At 37.9% G+C, this 12,690-nt stretch overlaps 1 protein-coding gene across 2 annotated transcripts in view; it reads left to right on the forward strand.

Moving 5' to 3' along the window:
• Positions 1–12,690, forward strand: part of ADAMTS2 (ADAM metallopeptidase with thrombospondin type 1 motif 2) — a 262,418-nt gene that overhangs the window by 96,284 nt on the left and 153,444 nt on the right. For both annotated transcript variants that reach the window (XM_087709481.1, XM_087709482.1), the window contains exon 3: positions 11,941–12,094. In XM_087709481.1, the coding sequence (XP_087565607.1) occupies positions 11,941–12,094 (154 nt within the window). The remainder of the gene's footprint in view (positions 1–11,940; positions 12,095–12,690) is intronic.

Here is a 12,690-nt window from a genome sequence, read left to right on the forward strand (position 1 = left end):
GCCGTTGGAACTGCCACCAGACTCTGACAGCGAGGGTCCTATGAGTCGGCCCTGGAGGATGTGGAGAACCCTGGACAGGGTTCCGACTCCGAGCAGGGCGCAGAGAGGCTGGTTGGCCACCAGGAGGTACCTGAGCCTTGGATCTGGGGGGAGGAGACAAGGGAGTGTGATCCCGAGGTCATGCATTGGAGCAGTGGGGAGGAGCCAAAGGAGTTGTTCCTGGATGCCTGGCAATGAACAGCTAATAAGCATAAGGAGCAGTTACACAGTTACAGGAGATAATTGCACTCAGCTGGTGGTAATTAGGCTTCTCTCAAGACTATAAAAGGAATGATTGTGCATATGCCCTTTGCAGGAGTCAACGTATTCACTAAAGCTGGAGAACTCTCATGGCTAGCTTGGCAGGCTGGATTGCTGCCAAGGTTAGTCTGTGCTGGATTGCTGCCAACGTATTGTCTGTGCTGGATTGCTGCCAAGGTTCTGTCTCTGTGTTAATAAATCCTGGAAGTATCTTTGTCTCGGTGTGCTTTGGTGTAGCACGAAGGGGGTCAGAACACATGGCTATGTATAAAAGTGTTACAGCCTTGAACACTAATCCTGCCACCCGCATTCCGTACCGCCCCCTATTGAATGTGTCTAGAAACCTCTATTCCAGAGTTTCCCAAAGTGCTCAATATCTACCCTCAAGGGTCACTATTCAAAAGATCAGCGCTGTTGTTGCTACAATTAAAGGTACTATTAAACTAGTATTTATTAAATTATTTTCATGTAGCAGGATTCAATCTTAGTCAATCACTTGCTAAATGTTTTTCTCTCCAGAATGTGCGCTGGATTGCTCCAGGCTTTGTATTTATACAGTGCCTGGTTGTATGTAGTTTTTAGTTGCTAATTATGGTGTTGATGGCTGGCTCTTAAGTCATCAATTGTTGTTTCCTTATGCCCTAAGTATCTGATAAGCCGATGGTAAATCAGCACTCCTGTTGATTGACAATGAAGTAAATTTTTATATGGTAAATGTTGGGTGGTTGGTGATCAACCTGAAACTTCACGAAGGGGTTAATGAACTGAAGTGCTTGGGGATCCCTGATCTACACAGCAGCATTTTTCAAGATTCTCACTCATGCAGGAGATTCAACTTGCGTTCAAGCCATTACGAGAGAAGTTCCTTTGTAGTCCATGTTGCTCAAGACATGAGTGGTGGGGATAATGAAGCTGCTGTTCCCAAGGGCATGACAGAGACTCTGCATGCATCTTTATGCCTCATAGTTATTCCAGAGCACAACTAAGATGTAATGATGTGCCCTGTGTGGGATGCAAGCTTACCAGTTATTAAGCGCTACAATTCTAAACTAGTTTCCCAAGAGTATGTCCTTAGGAATTCAATGGAACCTTTTTTTTCTGAGTGGTCGTATAAAAGATTGCGTCTGAACTGAATTCAAAACCCAATGATATGCAATGCAGTTATATTTAAAACCAACTCCAAGGGAAGAGGCATTGCATTATTCTTGTTTGAATGTTTACAGATAATGTGGTGATTGTTGAAATTGTAGGGATTATACTTTTTCTTGCAATCTTAATCTCACTATTTTTTGCAATCTTAACTTTTGATAGTTTCTTTTATAAGAATGGAGTACCGGGAAACATTATTATTCTCAGAAATACTTATTAGCTGGTATCTATGCCAAGAAAGACGGTATAAAACATTGCCCTTACATTTTGTTTATTATTCAAGGCACATATATATGACCTATAACTGGCGGGGATCCCATTTTTACGGATAGTGACAGGAAGTGTGAGATGTAGGAACAAGAAGCTTGAATCTGAGGCATAGTAGACGGTAAGTCCTGTCCAAGGTAAAAGGAGACACAAGGCCAAGTTTACATTTATTGCTAAATTTATTTTTGTACTCATGGCAATTTGCCACATTAAAGTGAGAATATTTCATTCACTTTGGTTAATATGGCTACCTAGCTTGCAATGGTGATTCCGGGAAGTGTTCATATTTTTCAAATACGAGAAACAGGCATACAACCCTCCCAACACCCAAGGATAAAACAACCCCATTCATTTTGAAATTTATCAAGAGCAGCAGAGTTCACCCAAGTTCTTGATATAAATTAAGTGCCTTAAGGGAAGCTAATAGGATTGGGATCATCTGGTTATAGAGGGAAATGACGTTCCCTAAGGCAGCTTCTACCACTCAGCAAGCATGACTCTGGATTCAAAAAAAATGATTATTTGGATAGAAGGGACACAGAGCATTGCTAAATCTAGTTGGGCGAGCACAGACAGCATATATGAACCTGATAAATACCAATTAAACTCTAAACTTCTACAGTCCAATAGCAATAATTGTACATAAAAGAGATTATTAATTATCTTACTTTGGACACATTATATGATGACTCAACTCAATACTGGGAAAGGTGGGAAGAAGAAGAGAAGAAGATGACTAAGAGCAAGGTGGATGGAGTTCCAGTGGCAATAAATGCACTGTTGGAATACCTGAATGGCCAGATCTTCATGGCAGAAATCTATGTGATCACCAGGAGTCCAAAATGACTTGATGGCACTAATGAATCAAACAATAACATTTTCATTTTCAAAAACATGGCTTCCAATAGAAAAAGATAATAAGACCCTCAAGAATTCTAGTGCATGTCAGTCTGAAAACAGCTTTTTGAGGAATGGCAATCTCTTTATAAATATGGTATCTTTTGGAGTCAAATTACAAATGCCACAATTCATATTTAATCGACTTCCTTGAGCTTTCACTTTATAATATCTGCAGTTTAATCTGCCAGCCATCCTTCTTGCTTACCGAAGTTTATAGCAAATTTATCTCTAATGACCTTCTAACACTGCATGTGTGCTGATTTCAGCAGCAGTGATTTTTAATCCCTTTTCAAGAGAGCTGCCATTTTCAGGTTTCACAATGGCTCAAAGCAATGCTTAACTGGGTATAGTGGGAAATCAAACAATGTCTTCCTTAGACCCAGCACTAAATACTTGGAAAGGAAGTCCAGGAGAAATATCTACCATGATTTTACCTAGGATGCTAAGGGGCTATAAGCAGTGAGCAGAATCACATATCTTAGACCTAAACATAGTGAGACTCTAAGTCAGCTTCCATCTTTTGACCATGAATATTTCTGTATGTCTTGAGTTTATAGTCTGGTGTTGAGTGAGTTTGAACCTGGGAATTTGCCATTCAATATTTATTTTGTTGAATTCAGTTCCTTATAGGAAAGTTCATTGTAAAATTTCAAAGGAGTTGTTGTTGTTCATTCACAATTGAATCTACATTCTTCTCTAGTCAATAAATCATGGCCATCTTACTGATTAGTTGATATTATGACCGCTTAGTCCAGGGGTGTCAAACTCAATTTCATTGAGGGCTGCATCAGGGTTGTGTTTGACTTTGGGGGGCTGGGGTGGGTGTGGCCAGCTCAATGTCAGGGGAATCCGAGTGTTCTGCCAGCAAAAATGGGCTTCTGAGCTTCGTTTTCTGCTGCGATGGCCTCCTGCAAAACTCTGCCAGCAGCCCTCCCAAGCTCTGTTTTCAGAGGCACCATGGGCTAGTCCTTTTCTGTTTCCAAGGCAGCCCCATGGGATGGATCCAAGTTGCAAGCCTTGAGTTTAACACCCCTGGCTTAGTCAGTACACATATCTCTACATAGGGAAATGTTTGAAGAAGTTTTCAAAAATGGTGTAATTATGCTATAAATTACTTTATTACTTACTTAGTTAGTAATATTGGGATCAATCCTTCAGGGAAAATCAGGCAACAGTTTTGGTTGGAACTTTCCAATTTATTATTTGATTTCTACCCCAACCGTCATCCAAAGTTGTGAAGATCTCCTCCAGATCTTCAGAAGATCCAACCTGTGAGGCAAGAGAGTGAGGGACAAACATCGACATAATAAACTGAGGATGTATTTGTGAGAACAAAGAAATCCATTAAAAATGGGATTTAAAACTGAAAGACACCCAAGGACAAGTCCAAAAAATTAAGTAACATTTATGAATGAAGTTATGTGCTGTGTTGGAAAGGATGCACCTTATGCTTCTATCCGTATGGTGTAAAAAATTTTCCTGTGTAAAATGGGTTGAAGAGGAGTCTTCCAGTCTGGAGCTAGCAGCACAATGATAAAGAAGGCACCAATTGTCTTCTAGTGGTCAGAATGATAAAATGACCAAATATTCAATGCTTCTGGAGTTGCATTATCAACAAATCCTCCAAAATAGTTATTTCCTTCCAATTTACACTCTCCAAAATAGTTTTTCCCCTCCTCACTTTAAAATTAAAGTGAAATTACTTATATTTCCTTGCTGTGCTGCTAGTTATAAAAAATCAGTGATAAAACTCTGTAGGGTGAAAAGCAATGTATTCACTTGTACTAATGAGGAGAAAATGAACGTCAATTAAAGCTGAAACTGCAGCATGGATCTGAACTCCAGAGCTTTAAGAAGCAGCTGTAGAAGCTAAGCAAGCTGACTTTATTACGGGTCTAGAACATGAAGCTGTGATATGAATGTTAATAAGGAGACAATTAAAGCACTTGCTGAGTGTTCAGCTAGAGGAGACATTTAATTAGTGATAGGACCTCAAGCTGTAAAGCCCTGAGATGTCTGTCAATTTCAAATATGCTGGCAAATTAAAACTTTTAAGGAAAGCCACCGTACAAACAAAATGACCGGATTGAGGGGAGAATGTCATTTGTGTCCTCTTCTTTAATACAATGAATTGCAGCCCTGATCCTGTTTTAGGAGAAATTGGTGGTGGAAAGATGGACTTACGTTAGTCAAGTGAGGGAATTTCTCTGGACTGAAAAATGGGAAGATATGCACCCTTGAGCTAACATCAACAGATGAATTTCTTTTAAGGGAATATAACATTTATAGTTTTGACTATTGGAACTTTAAAACTTATAGAGAGTTTTGAAACTTAAAATAGAAGGGGTGTCAACAATCAGTCCTACCACCCAACACCAAAAAGAATTAAGTCAGAGGTGAATGAGGAGAGTTGTTAATAATCAGGAGCATTCACTACACATGGTGCCCTTGAGATGTTTTGGCATTGAAGCTCCCAGTGTGGCTGAAATTTTAAGAGTTGTAGTCCTAATATATTTCTCAACACATAAAGTTGAGTAAATCCAACATATTATCCAACAATTCCAAAGGCGCTTTATCAAAAGTCAGCCTGACTTTGTTTTTGCTTGAAGACATTTCGCTTCTCATCCAAGAAGCTTCTTCAGTTCTAGCTAAATGAATTTATATTTCTTGCAGTCATCTGTTGTTAGCACTGTTCTGAGAGTTGTTGAGGCCAGTTGGCTATTATTCTGTGCCCAGAGGGTCACTTGAATAATGTAAATGGTTGTGGAACTTCTTGGAATTGCTGAAAGGAGTGTGTTGTAAACAGGAGCTAGGTGGTGTCATATCCCTCCCCTTATGTTGAGAGAGGGCTGTTCAATCTTAATGTAGATTGCCTCTTTGACCCATCTTTCAAACCAGCAGTCCTCTCTGTCCAAAATGTGAACTTTCAAATGCAGATAGACTGCTAAATCTTGTCCTGATGGGTTTGTTCTCTTATGTCGTGCCATGCCTTTGTGAAGTGGTTGTTTTGTTTCTCCAATGTACAGATCTGTACATGTCTTACTACAGTGTACTGATTCCACACCCATTTGCTGCTTTGATGAGAAGCAAAATGTCTTCAAGGAAAAACAAAGTCCAGTTGCCTTTTGAAAAAGCACCTTTGGGACAACCATGACCTGAATGACCGAGAATCTCCATGGTATCATCCAGCTAATTTCCCCAAAAATATTAAAGTACTTTTTTCCATTCCATTCCCTTCAATAATAATTTCAAAAAGATGAACCTTTAAATAATATGACATGAAATAATTCATGCTGAAATAATTCAAGACCAGCAGAGATTACTGAGGTAAATGGGTTTACTGTATATACTTGAAGATATCTTGTGGTTTTTCTGTCACATTGTATGTCTATACAATCCCTTAATTAAGAGTCTGCTTGGTGAGCAATTAGGGTGTTGGTCCAGCACTTGGGAGATTCTCAGCCATGGAAACTCACAAAATGAGCCAGCTAGTCACAGCCTCAATTCAAAATTCCTCACTGGGTTGTTGTCGTGGAGGAAAATTGGATGAGACAATGCTATGTCTGCTGCCTTGAGCACCTGAAAGAAAGAATGGACATCAATCAATCAGTCTTACAAACAGAAAAACAACATGAATATTCATGACAATAAAGATGGAATAACTTAACCTAGTTGAAAAATGTGCTGATTGTCAGTAAGAATTTACTAATGCTAAATACTTCTTTAAAAATACTTGGATTATTCTAGCCGCCTCATTCAGTATTTTTTTTACCCTGTAAAAAGTAGGTTCTTTTCTACAATGTTTTTTCCTGTGAATAAAATGTTTGCAGTGAAAATTCATAGTTAAGCAGGGAGAACACCATACTATGCAAGAGATGACTTCTGAGTTTTATTTTAAAAGTCCATGGATTAGAATTTCCTGTTTTTCCCAATTTTCCTCCTGAGGAATGATCACCCAATAATACAAATTGAATGATAGCTGTTTCTTATAAAAACAGAAACTGTAGCAAATCCTTGATTCACTAGAATCATGCATGTGGATAGTATTGTTTAAAGTGAAAAGAAACAGAGACATTGCCTTTGGCTACCCCAAACTAAGTAGCCTTCACTTCCCTGTTTCTGTTTAGCTCCCTTAAATTGGCTTCTTGTATCTTTTTAACTGAGTTAAATTAAAAAGGAATGAACCCATTAATAAATACAATTTTGGTAGGCTTTCCTTGGAACCAGATAGTAAATTAACTGAACTATCATAAATAAGATAAATATTAAGATAAAGCCTGAAAGGACCAAAAATGAATGCTACCTAGGATCAGTACTGTTGGTATTTAACACCCAATAAATTGCCAAAGATGTACAAAGATATTTCAAATGTGTGTGGAAAATGTAAATGCAAAGAAGAAACTTCTTACCATCTTTGGGGGACCTGTGATAAAGCAAAGAAATACTGGAGTAAGGCTCATATTTTAATACAGAAGATTGTTAAAAGTGAATATAAAAATTAAACCAGAGACTATAGGAGATGACCAGGCTGAACCCAAGGGAAGAGTCATGTGCATCATCAGTTTGGAATCCTTTTGTGTCCACAAGAGATCTAAATCCTCCTTGAATTCCGTTGATTTTTATCTACTGCCAATTTTCCTGATGGTTATAGAGAGCTAGCATGCAATAAACAAGTACTTGTTTCAAACGCCTTGGTACTGATTTCTTGCTGCTGTCATAAGTTTTTTTAGGCTTAATGGACAAAGAACTTGAAAAAAATCTGGAACTTTGCCGTTATGTATGTTAATAATAGTAAGAATGCTTTATATACAAAAATGGAAAGATACTTTAATTCCCACAATGGATGAATGGCTGGAAATACTGATGGAACTAGGAGAGATAGCTAAATTAACTGATGTAATTGAAGAAAACTTTGTTTCTAGTTAGAAAACACATCTGGATTTTGTTTGAAATGGGTGGGGGGGAGAAATCTTTGCTTTGGGGTTTTGATGATTAGATAAGTTTGTTGTTATAGATATGGCTACTACATGTTCAGTATGTAAAAGTAAAAAGTTGAGGCTGTAATATTCCTATTTTATTCTATTGCACCAAAAAGATTCGGAAGTCAATCCTATTCTTTCTTTTCCCCCTTTTCCCCCTTTTCCCCTACACTTCTTTCTCTCCACTTTTCCCTTCCCCTTTTCCCCATTATTTTCATTTTCATTTTAAACTTTGATAAGTTAAATAAAATTATTAAAAAGAGAGAAAGGACATAGACCTGAAATGAAAATGTTCAATTAAGTACAACTGAACAATTCATAGTACAGAAAAAAAAGATTTCCATTTTAAAGACAAAATTATGTAGATCCAGATTTGCTAAACACACACACACACACAAACACACATACACACACACACACACACTATCTCTCTCTTTTGGAACTGATAACTGGTTGTTTTTTTTAAAAGGAATGTTTACATGTATGTAATTACATCTACAACTTCTGGTCCAGTTTTTATAGTGAGACAGAAAATCCCTTCATGTTTTAAGTGGAAGACAGAAACATTATATGCAGTAAGTGAAAACTAGATGCTGTGTTATGTTGGAATTGTAGATAATTTGTTTTTGTCAGTTGTTGACAAAACAACTATCAGGAAATTCCTCTGATATTTGCAGATTTTCTAGTTCCAATCTTGTCTGGAATTTTAATAATCCAAGTTTCAATGCTCATTGCAGTCTCATTGAGTTATTCCAGAAGTGTTCATTCCTTTACCAAGGTTGACGCTTTTTTAGACCTGGAAGCCAAATGAACATCATTCAGTTTTATTCATCTAGAAATCACCACACAGAAACTGCTATAATATTAGAAGGGACAGCAGTAATATTTAACCAATGCACTTAGTAAGGACATTATGTCTTGTACTAACAACACGGTGAAAAAAATGGAAGAACAAAAGAAAGAATTCCATAATTCATCTAGTTTGTCATTCTCTGATTGTTCTACGAGGTGCATTTTTCTGCATCAAAAATATTTCTTGCAACAGGGCTAAAAATATGGTACTATCTTTAGCCTTTGCTGCACATTTGCCCGATGGATTTCAAAATTGTGTGTACGGCATGTCATCTTAAAAAGGGGCCTAATTTTTCTCTGCAGTGGTCATTAAAAAAATTAAGAAAATTAATCAATGCAATTTTCTGGTGCTATGTAAACAATGCCCAGATCATAGCTCTGTTCTGACATTAAGCCAGTAGATAATCTCAACTACGTAGGAGCCAAGAACTGCATGTTAGCCGTTACAGCCCTTTCATTCCAAACTATCTACTCTGCTCTTGGCCTCCCTATGCTGAGATTTTCCTACTTAATCCATCTAGGCTAGCAATCAAGGTTTTGAATTGGTTAGCTTGGCAACTATCTTCCTATTTTTCCTTGCCCTTGGCACTATTACCCTGCTTCACACAGATAGTTTGGTTCTGTTCCTTTTCTTTAGAAGAAGCCCATGTGGTCTCCCATAAATTCCTACAAATAAACATAACACCCATAATAACATAAGTGTGATATAAAAGGGCGTGTCTATGAATGATTCATGATCTCCTTTTGTATCAGCTGCTTCTTTACATATGGGAAAACATCAAAAGGTGCCAAAAGAAATACTTAGGAGAATGAGGAGCCATTTGAGGAACGAGGAACGATATGTTCTGAATTATCTCTTGGCTGGAATTTAAAGAGAGATTTGCTTGAATATTGAAATTACTCTCAAACTGTGTTTGAACTTTATGTACAGATTTGCAAATTTGTCCCTCCCTCCTGGTATGGAAATATGACGTCAAACTAAGTTTCAAATTGATATTACCGTGCCTAAGTGTTGTGGGAGGGGGGGAGCTAATATCCTTTTTCAGCTTACCGCTTGTATATCATTCTGATTGGTTTTGTTCAGTTTTCTGTTTTCCTGTCTTTAATGTGAAATCTATCTAAATTAGACTAAGAAATTACATAACAGTTTTAAAGTGAAGTTACCTTTATGCCATTCAGTACCATGGTGAAAGTAAAGTATAAGTGCTAGCTTGATATCAACTTTTTTATTCCCCCCAGACAACCAATGAAAACAGGTGAACCATATGATTAGAGGTATCTAGGGAGAGGATGCAAATTCTTTTCTTTTCTTTTTGTACCCCAAATGACATAAGATAGAAGTTATACACTGGGTGAAATGGGCAAATAGCCCTAATATTTCTGGAATCCTGGCACTTCAGTATTATTTCTCTGTACCAGTGTAATTAAGATGTTTCTTCATTCCCAACATCTATTTCAATGCAACAGAGTTGGCACATTCTGGGACCCTCCAATTAAACAGTGCGATCTAGCAGACTGAAGAGGCGTGCCTCCTCTGTCATGGATTGAGGTATCCAAGTGGTTCCCACCCTAATGGCATTCCAGAAAGCTCTAAAGCCCTAGCTGTTTTCCCAGGCTGAGGTAGGGTGGTTGAGCCCTTGGTCAGATTGTTTAATGGGGAAGGTGTGGTTACTATATTTGCCATTAGTTCTTGTTTTTCCCCCCCTTTCTTCTTACTCCTTTAATAATGATTGTATCTTACTTAATTTTAGTAATGTACTTACTAATGTACAATGCCCAATGTGAGTTCAAACTCAGGCAATTCAGTGTCTCAAATCAATTGAATAAAATTAATTAAATTTCCATGATATGAAATCTCGGGGTACTTGATCAAATTAGTGATATTGTAATGCAACACTTTTGTGTTTTTAACAGTACTTGTAAGTTCATGCTCAGCTTGGTATGGTTTCTAATACCAGAACTAAATTAATGTCCTTTCTTATAAACTCAGTGATACAATTTAGTCCCTGACCCAATAGTAATTTTCAATCCAATTAAAGTTTCTTTCTCTATGTAGAATGTAGTTGACTCATTGAGTTTCTTTCATTATTGAGGTGAAGGGTCCAAACTGGGAGTAGGACCACAGTGTGTTCAGGTTGGAAGAAATTAAATCTTCCTGCCACATCTGCTTCCTTTCAGAAACCATTTCCCCCTTCTGTGCACACTAATTGAAAAGAAAAGGAAAAGAAATTTAGTTGCTGACCTTTCTTCCTTCCCTCACTTCTACATGCCCACATGGGGAGCAGAGGCTCTGAAGTGTGGCAAAGTTATATGGAAAGCGTAAGTGTCTTGAATGCAGACATGCTGGTTCCAATATAGTTCAGAAGTGCCTGCCTTTATATTAACATATTTAAAAAATCATGGGTCCAGCTCCAGCATCTCAATCAAATGAAAGGTAGGGTTGTAGCCTTGCATTTATAATCAGCCAAACTCTTATGGAGCATATAGGTAGATTTTTTAAAATAACCAACTGGCCCTTCAGGTCTCTCCAGAGTATGTTAATATCTAACTTTTTAGTAGGACTATTACCTACTCCTATTGGTATCCTAGAGTCGGGAATGCACATATGTGCGAAGGAAACCTTTATCTTTTTACCTATTGGTATCTTATGACCATCACTTTGTTTGTTGTATCTTATGATTTATCACTTCATTGTTTGTATGTATATTGATAGCTTACACACTGGAAACAAATTCCTTGTGTGTCCAATCACACATGGCCAAAAAATAATATTCTATTCTATTCTTTTCTATTCACTCTACTCTACTCTACTCTACTCTACTCTACTCTACTCTACTCTACTCTACTCTACTCTACTCTACTCTACTCTACTCTGCCCACCCTTGTGGGCACTTTGACAAATAAAATGGGGCAGAAAATGGAAGATAAAATTTAATCCATCCCAACTCTAACTGCTGTCAACCCAATCCTCTTCTTCATCTTCCTCCTCCTTGGATTGCAGCCAAGATGTCTCCACCCAATGTAATTGGGTTACAATTGCATTGTATGTAGTGGTAGACCAAGTCAATGTGAAGGCAAGCAGTGCAGAATTTGTTTCAAGACTTTTCTCTTTCAAAGCCTGTGTTCATACTGCTGTGCAGATGCCATTTTAATGCACTTCTTTACTGCTATAACTTAATGCAAATGACTATTATACATTCTTTGACTGTGGTGTTCTGATCATGAGTCCCTCTCCTCCTATAGCATAATCCTGGCTCTTGTTAATTAGATTCCAGAAGAAATCCCTTTAGTCTAATGCTTTACTATTGCCCTTCCTTGTCAAGCACCGACACTGATGTTGCTCTAATCAAGAATTCATCTTGCTTGCTCTTTGCATCCTAAATGCTCCCTGGAGAAGGCTAAAGTGTGCTTGCACATATTGTAGAGATTTATTCAAAATGTCTGCAGCATGGGCAGTAATTTGAAATGTTCAATCTTTGCCCTGTCACTTCAGGCTGGCATGATTCGCACGGACAAGGACGAGTATTTCATTGAACCTCTGCAGAAGGGGAAGCAGGAGGAGGAAGAAGGAAGGACCCATGTGGTATACCGCAGGACAGCTGTCAAGGGAGCATTTCACAGAGAGAACCCAGATACCCAGCCTAGAGGTAAGGTTACAGTTATCCTGAAAAGGGATGCCTGAACACTTTCAGCTAAAAGCATGTGTTCAGTAGCACCATTGGTAGAATTGTTCAGCTACCACTGCTCTACATCCTTGAGAAATGAGAGTCCTTCTTTCTGCTTGTTGTGCTTCAATGTTTGTTGCTTAAATGAAATAGAGGGCCTAAAAGAAATGGTTTTAGGTTAACTAAGCTTCCCAATATTGATTATTGTCCAAAATACTTTTTGGGATTAGCAATAAAACAAGCAGCTTAGGCCAAGTTTGCAACGAATCTGGAAGTATGGAAAAATGCAGATCCATTGTATATAAATTAACAAAGAATGCTAGATGTGAAAGAACCAGGAACCTCTGTGAATAATATAGATATGCATTGATTATATTAGCATTAGTCAAGCATTTAGCTGACCTTGGAAAATTGCAAAACATGTATGGGAAGTCTTGTGTATGGGCTTCTTGTGCCTCCAGTGACTTCTTGTGCATCACCCATTCCCTCCATTCTTGATATGGAAGATAGAAAGGAAGACCCTGTTTATGCATCTAAGTGGAAAAAAGAATTATGTAATTAGCATTTGCTTTTAGACC

Source organism: Thamnophis sirtalis, unplaced genomic scaffold (genome assembly GCF_051295495.1).
Source record: "Thamnophis sirtalis isolate CommonGarterSnake01/CBP01778 unplaced genomic scaffold, rThaSir2_p1.2 scaffold_3, whole genome shotgun sequence".
Lineage (NCBI taxonomy): Eukaryota > Metazoa > Chordata > Lepidosauria > Squamata > Natricidae > Thamnophis > Thamnophis sirtalis.